Below are 7809 nucleotides of genomic sequence, written 5' to 3' on the forward strand. Positions count from 1 at the left end.
AGGGGAGGAAGTCTGGTACTTCTTATAAGGGCATTTTCTAGAAGATTGAGCTTCAGTAGCCAGACCCATTCTCGTACTCCTGCTTTGGACACAAACCCAGAAAGCTTGACTCGGGAGCCTATCTGCCCTAACTGGCTACAAAGGGGACGAGCAGGGAACACGCAGGCACCAGAACAGGTTTTCAAAAATAATCCCAAATAAAGACAAAGTACTCCTCACCTGGCCATCTTTCAGCATGGTGTTGACAGCAACAGGGACGCTGCACCCACCCTCCTGAAACAGAAAGCAGCTGACACTGAGGCTCCTACCTGATGCCTTCAGAGCAGAGGCCTCTGAAAAGTTGAGGCTGCACATCACCCCGCCTATCGCTCTGTAGGCCCTTCTCGATTCACAAGGAGTCTCTACTCGATTTCCTGTACTACGGTGTCGGGTCAACTAGCAGAGCGGTATTTACTGCTGCAGGCAGAAGAGCAAGGACGCCACACCTACCAAGCGTTTCATGAAGGCTCTCTCAGCGATGCAGCGTAACACAGTGTCTGCATCATGCAGGGCAGATACCATGTTCAGTATCTCTTGGTCTTTGGCACGAACTTCCACCGCTAAGGCACCCTAGAAGAAGAAAAGGGAACACGGAACGTGACAATCTTCATAACTCCTCAACTTCACGCATCTCTTGCATGCGCTCAACATCGGTCACAAAACGGGACTCGGAGGTTCGGATGCACTTCACTAAGGGAGTGCTATTTGGACGTTTCCAGAAATGACCTGCAAAACAATCCTCTGGCTGCAGAGACATCCTATAGCAGCTGCTGTAAAGGGAAAATCGGAGCTTACTTGAGCCAACCGTTCGAGATGCTGCTGTCACCTCAAACCACCCTAGAACCTACCTCAGTTATGACTGCATATATAGAAATTCCCACCCCAATGTCCCTTGGTGACGAGAACGCTGGATAAATCCAAGCTTCCCAATCTTAAGATAAAGGTAAAGTACCAAATGAGTCACGGTGACAAAACAATTCTTTCCTAAACTGGAAAAGAGACTCGGGGCAGAGGGGGAGGGAGGACGACACAGACCACTGCACCGTACCTGACCAACGCATTATCAAAATCACTATTTCAGACTAAATTTGCAGATTCATCGCTTGCAATCGCTAACACGTAGCCAGCTCAGGTTTAGCAAGCTCAAGACCCACCGTGCAACGCGGCGTAAACTCAGACACGCGGCCAGCAAAGGCAGAAACTGTTTGCCTGCCTAGAAACAAGAGCGCTAACAATGTGCTCCAAGGCAGGCGTTTCAGCTCCTCCCCACGGGACAGAGGTACGCGGTGGCTCTGCACAACTATCCCGGTACAGCGCAACACTGACCCTGCCAGAGCCTGCCCCGTATCTGCCGCGTCACCCTGGTGTTCCACAGGTTACCTTTACCCTTTACTGTTTTTCCATTACTGATGGAAATCAGCCCTCCCCCCCACCCCGGGTAACAGAGCCGACCACCATCCTTCCCATGTAACAGCCAACAAAAAGAGATCGACGTAGCGGCAACCAACGCACAAGAAGCACTGGGCACCATTAACTACTCTGACACATCGTACTGCTGCCAGCTTTCAATAGGCAGTGCGACTTAAGATACAAAAGTTGTAACATACCTGTCCAACAGCGTACAGACAATCTTCAGGGCTTAGGAGCTGGAAGAAAGCAAAATCTGACTTAACCCAAGTTGCGCCGTTCAGAATATAGGAAGCAAGAGCCAAATTCTACGCTCAGCTTTAACACCAATCGATGTTATGCCTGACCAAAGAAGTATCACCTCCCCCTTCCCACGCTTCTGCGTTTCCACCCCTAAAGCGAAATAACACACCTTCCTCCACCTGGACTGCAACACCTCGCGAGTTAGCTTGTCAGAAAAATCTTAGTCACGCACACGGCTGTGTTGCTAGACACGAGCATTGTGAAATGCCGGGAGACGATCAGATGACAAACTTACTGCACCGTGCAATGCTGAACAGTATAAAGTTCCGTACACAGAAAACAAAACCAACCGGCCAAAAAAAAAAAAAAAAAAAAAAAAAAAAAAATCTTCCCTGAAACACATTAAATCACGAGCTAATGCGGCAATGGATTCAGCAGACAGCATGCTTTGACGGGACAACCGCGAGGTCTGAAAGGCAAGCGGCCGACGGTTCGGCAGAGAATGGTATTTTCTGCTTTGCTGCTCCTCACCTGGCCAATGCGATTCTCCCAGCCCATTCTCTTCAACCCAGCAGCAGCCAGGATGATGGCACCAAAGTCTTCCTTCTCATCTAGCTTCTTTAAGCGGGTATTTAAATTCCCTCTCTGTAGAGGTGATTAAGCAAGCATAGAAAAAGCAGGCAAACAGTCCTATAACCACTTAACATTCGCTCGAGCGCGTTTACAGGATGTACAGAATGCAACTGCCTCCAAATGAGAATCAGAGCACCGTCCTGAAAGAAGGCTTAAACGTGGACAATTGTTTCTTTCAATAGTGAGCATTGGGGAATATTAATTCAAGCACCGACTCTCAAAAGATACACACATCATGCAAGTACATTATTAACTCCCAGCACCAACTCCTTTTGCATAGCAAAGAACTAGGTTACCAGGTGCCCGTTACCACTAGTTCAGCGGCCCACATCGGAAGCAGCGGCCCAAATCGCATCCGGGGCATTGGGAACAAATCGGCATTTAGCCGCACCACTGTGACAAACACAGAGTAGGCACGTTCCTTAACGTAAAATTCATCTGCCTCCTGAAGCTCAGGTAGATTACAGCTGGCCGCTTCTTTACAGCCTCGTGAGAAAGCAGAGGACAGAGCGGGCTATGGTACGCTACGCACATCTCTCAGAGTAGGTCAGTGGACGGCAGCCTTTGAGGAAGCAGTTTGTTCTGGTCAGTGGGTATAAATCGGCCTTTGATTTCGCACAAAGTTACGTTTTCCCGTTTGCAGCTTTACCCAGCTCCCACGTTTTGCCAGGAAAGGATACAATATCCCTGAATTCTAACTGAGGGAACTTCTTCTTGAGCTGGGCCGCTCTCCGAAGCGAACTGGTTCCAATCACACTGTGGGAAAAATAAACAACAATGAAATCCAGAATACTTCTACGCTCAGCTCCGGACAGAGACATGTCAGAAACTTTCAGGAAACAAATTACATCCTTTTTTTTTTTTTTAATTTGAATTGAAATGAAGATCCAAGAACCTGCCAACGATTTCTATCTCCTTAGAAGAAAGAAAAGCACTCTGAGGTTTATCATAAAGCCTGGCTGTAGCATAAAGCCTGGCTGTAGCTAGGTGCAGGCAAGCCACTCCTGGGGAAATGGATTTACAGGAGGTGCTTCCAGAGGGCAGCCCCTAGCCACCGTCAAGGACTAATGAAATCTCATTTAAAGGCCACAACACTTGTCACAGAAAGGGGAGAAAAGAAAAAAAACAAAAAACAAACAAAAAAACCCCCAAACAAACAAGCAAAAAAAAACCCACCAAAAAAACGGAAGACTCAGCTGCCCCAGACTGAACCAGACATAGCCAGACAACCAAAAAATGGGGGGACTTCATCCATGGCAGAAATGCAGCGGGAGGAGAACCTTCAGAAAGGGCAGGGTGCGTAACTGGAAACCACAGAAAACTGCCAGTCTGGGCAGTAAGCATTTCCCTTCTAGAGATCTATGCTGTTCACTTTTCTCGGTACCCTGGAAACTAAATCAGACTCAATTTTCCCGCTATCCAGATGCGCAGAAGCACGCGTCTGCGTTTGCGTCACAGCCGGTTTATTTCTTCTACTTTAATGTAGAAAGGCGCTTTTTTTTTCCCCTAATAGTTACCTTGATCTGAGTCATTTCACTCAGCTGCCTCAGACAAAAGACTCCAACAACCTCTATGAAAAGGCAGGTAATTCAAAATGGAGGAACTTCTCACGCTCCCAGCAGAACCGTAAGACAGCAATGCCGAAAAAACAACAAAAAATTCAGAACTGACTGGGTGAGAACAAGAGCGTAGTTCAGGCCCGTGCAAGCTAAAATACTGCACGGGACGCCCCACCTACATCATGTGCATTCCCCTGCAGTAAGCACAAGACAAAGGAGCAGGAATTCACTTTGGAGATTGCCATAAGAAAGGGTCAAACTCGAGAAAACACTGCAACCGAAGGGCGGCTCGAGAGATCCAACCTCAGCCGGCGTGCAGCACCCCCGTGAGACAGCGTTGCTCTTTTCAGCAAGCGGGTTCAGCATAACGTCTACGGAAAGCTAACGGAAGGCAGCGTAAAACCACCACAGAATAAAGCAATTGCCTTGCCGCTGGGAAGCATGACCAACTCCCCCCTTCCGTTTTTACACCTGACCGTCTTCCCCTTCCTCTCCCCACTCACCTCTTTTCGGGAAGGAGGCTCAGCGTTTTCCCACAGTTTTTGGGATGAAAGACAACAGCATCGAGCGGGTTTTCCCTTCTGCAAAGTAACACAAGCACAGAACGGCTGATGCATCATTTAACGGAAGGCTGTTAAGCTTAACGGTTCTGCTATCGGTCCCCAGAGGAACCGCCTCTGGCTCCAAATACCCCATCACCATTGTAAAAGCAAGAGCTTCCAGCAAACCTGCTGGCTACGGAACGCTAGGACAGCTCTAGCGTCTCCACCGTTTCAGAGATTAATCAGAGGGTTGTCGAACTTTAAACACCCAGAAGGACCTAAGCAGCCTTTGCTCTCCTACCACTGCCAACACTGCAAAATCTAAGTCCCTCAGAGAATCAAGCCTCGCATCCACACTTACTTGCAGACAGCGCCTATGGTAAAGCCAGGAGGAAGAGAAGTTGGCAGGTCCTTCAAGGAGTGAACCACGAGGTCGACTCTAAAAATTAGAGGACAGTAATCGCTGAGCAGATGCTCGAGTTCACGCAGTACCTACGAGAGACCTGCAGGTCACCTATACAGAAAAGGCAGATCCGCCCCGGGAATTAATTTGGAGAAGAGGGAGGAATCTCAGGATTCTATAGCCAGAATTACTACAGAACTCAAGTGTCACTCCAGAAAAGCCACTTCACCTCTCTCTGTCTCTCTCTTCCCACCTGTAAAATAAAGACACTGCCTTCCTCCCAGCAGCGATGCAAGACACACTGCACCACTCAGGTCGAACCCATTCTCCTGCATATTTAGCACGCAAATACGTTAATAAATGTTAACACGGCAACACTAGGTGTGTTATGCAGTACGTTAACGCCACCAAGAAAAGTATCTTTAAGAGAACATACTCGTAAGCAGAAATTAGATTAGATTGCATCCTCTCCGAGGCACACATAACACACAAGTCACGGGGCGGGAGGGGGGGAACCTAACCGGGGCAGACCGAGTGACGCAGCAATACAGGGCCTAAGCCCGGGGGGTGGGGGAGAAAAAGACAATGACTTATCAAAGGTTTTCTTAGCCAGAGAGGTACCAAAACAGAAGGAAACCAGATCGCATAAGCAGCGAGCCAAAGATGTCCAAAAAGCAGCTCGAATAGCAGAGAAGGAAGAAAAAACAATGAGCTCTTACTCATTTCTTTCGAGTGCATTTTCCAGCTCTTTGGTGAAGAGGCTCTTCTCCCCAATCTACACAGAAACGGAGAAATGCGAATCACAGAAGAAAAATCTGCAAATACATCACCATATACAATCGCATCTTGCGCAGAGGAAGAGAACCACCTTTACCTTGGAAAGTGCTGTGTCCAAGATCTTGTCTCCGGTTGTTGACATGGCAACTGCTCAGAGAGAGAGCACAAGTTAAACGCGAGGCTTGGTCAGAGCGCATAGGTCTAGCCTAGAAATATCGGCATAACACGTAACGAGCGCTACAGCCTGACGGGCTACTGTACAAACACAGACTCGAGATAAACACGAGAGCAGCTCACTGCTAGAAATACACTGCACTCGAGGCAAGTGAAACCGAGGCTTCCTTCACCGTCCTCAAAAACGGAGCGAGGGGAAAGAGGGCAGGTTTTGCAAAGAGCCGACCCAACAGAAATTGCCACAGTCTTTCTCTGAACTGCCAGCTAACAGGCACTCAGCAGCTCTCTTCAGCACAAGGGCGGGCTCCCGTTACTCCCACGCTGTTGAGCGCCTCAAGCCCCGGACAGGAAAATGTCCCTAATGCGTAGCGGGGTGCAGCCAGAGCGATACCGGGTTCTCAAGCGGAGCAACGTAACACCGCCTGCATGACATACTCAGAGCATCAGAAGCTTATGAAATCCACCTTTCTCCCCTATAAGAAACCAGCAGCAGTGGCTCATCCGCACAGCCTAACTCTTAGATAAGCGGGGCGGAATCCTCCTCATCCTCGTGACGGCACTCTACGCGCACCTCTTGCACGCAGAGATAAGAGGCTGGCTCCTGCCGCCGTCTAACCCGGGGCAGCATCCCAAAACAACTTACCGATCTCAAAGTGGAGGTCGGGGTATAGCTCACGGAGCATCTCGACCACGCTGTCAGTCTGAATCCGGGCCAGCTGCAATGAAGCAGAAAGCAAAACCCCATACCGAGAGCACATCATCAATATAGGAGCTAGAGAGGACGCTGCCATTCTTCGATGGTCAGGCATGCGTGACCGCTACATTCTCTACGTCGAAAGCATTAGAAATGAGTAGCCCTAAGGAAAATCACTCGTAGGGACAAACTCCTTGAACCACGTGAACTCCTACCGTGACCAGAGCATTTCACCAAAGAACTTATTTTATCAACTAAGTGGCAGAATAACATCTCCCCCTGTCCAGTACCATTGCGATCCAAGTACAGACACGGCAGGGCAAAGCAAAGCATTTATCGAGTTATGAAGGGCGATGACAGCAGAATACTACGTGTCAGGATTCGCATGCTCTACTTCCAGCCGTGTTATTAAGGTCGCGAGCTGTCCCCCAGTCAGAAACTCTATTTCTCTACACCGCCTCGGCACCCTTACTCATAGACAGCGTTTACCTGCCTAGCTTTGAGAGGCTCGGTTTCACCTCTACGGGTTGCGACCGCCTGCTCGGGCAGAAAGGTAAGCAAAAGCATCCTCCCATTGCTCAGGAACGGAAGAACGAGTTGTATCGCGCGCCGGGTGCCCTGTGCTTTTTCTAGGAGTGTCAATTTTACTGATACTGCAAATCTGGGAGAAGCCAGTAGGATTTCACCGTGCCGCTGGAAAAATCTACAGTTATTGGCAAATAAGAGTTACTTATCCTCTGTGAGACGGGAGCTCTATTCAGAGGTTCTGTGGACAAAAATAAAAGTAACGGCTGTGCCTACGCGCACAGCAAGCGACAGATGTTAAAGCAGTAAAGTGCGGGAAAAATATTCCCTCGCAGAAGAACAGCACAAGCAAGTAAAACACCACCAGAATTACACTAGCGGAGGATCATTCCGCTGGCGGCGGCAGACTCGAGCAACCGCAGGTGTTGGGCTTTCCTCCCACTAATGAGCTGCACAGCCCGGGGCAATTAACTTTGTTCTCAGGACTGTAGTTTCCCTACGTACAGAACGAGCATCGGCAACTGCTTCCCTTTGTAGAGCGCCACAAGAGCCTCAGGTCAGAAAAAGAGGCAGTAGCGCGCATAGCTACGGCCAGGTCTAGCACCCAGAAATACAGACTTCTTCCTAGAACGAAGGAGATTATCTCAGAACAACGGCCCCACGGACATTTATCTCCCCTTGCGAGCCCGCTCCTCCCTGCTGCAAGCAGCTGGCAAGAGATACCCCCTGTATCTCCGGCCGCGTCCTTTGGGTGGGCTGAAGCCACCGGTCGCCGGGCCTTTCTTCGGCTGGGCGGCTGGGTCTTTTTTTTTT

At 49.3% G+C, this 7809-nt stretch overlaps 1 protein-coding gene across 4 annotated transcripts in view; it reads right to left on the reverse strand.

Moving 5' to 3' along the window:
* The window catches only part of HMBS (hydroxymethylbilane synthase), a 9656-nt gene extending 1853 nt beyond the window's left edge, over positions 1-7803 (reverse strand). For 2 of the 4 annotated variants that reach the window (XM_035903536.1, XM_009648069.2), the window contains exons 1-10: positions 6421-7803; positions 5701-5750; positions 5546-5601; positions 4785-4862; positions 4385-4462; positions 3003-3078; positions 2221-2334; positions 1647-1685; positions 490-609; positions 220-273 (exon numbers count right to left, since the gene is read on the reverse strand). In XM_035903536.1, the coding sequence (XP_035759429.1) occupies positions 220-273; positions 490-609; positions 1647-1685; positions 2221-2334; positions 3003-3078; positions 4385-4462; positions 4785-4862; positions 5546-5601; positions 5701-5750; positions 6421-6586 (831 nt within the window). In that variant the 5' untranslated portion in view covers positions 6587-7803. The other 2 variants (XM_035903537.1, XM_035903535.1) reach the window with 2 other exon arrangements.
* Positions 7804-7809: the final 6 nt, after the last annotated feature.

The sequence above is a fragment of the Egretta garzetta genome, unplaced genomic scaffold, assembly GCF_000687185.1.
Source record: "Egretta garzetta isolate BGI_Z169 unplaced genomic scaffold, ASM68718v1 scaffold391, whole genome shotgun sequence".
Taxonomy (NCBI): Eukaryota; Metazoa; Chordata; class Aves; order Pelecaniformes; family Ardeidae; genus Egretta; species Egretta garzetta.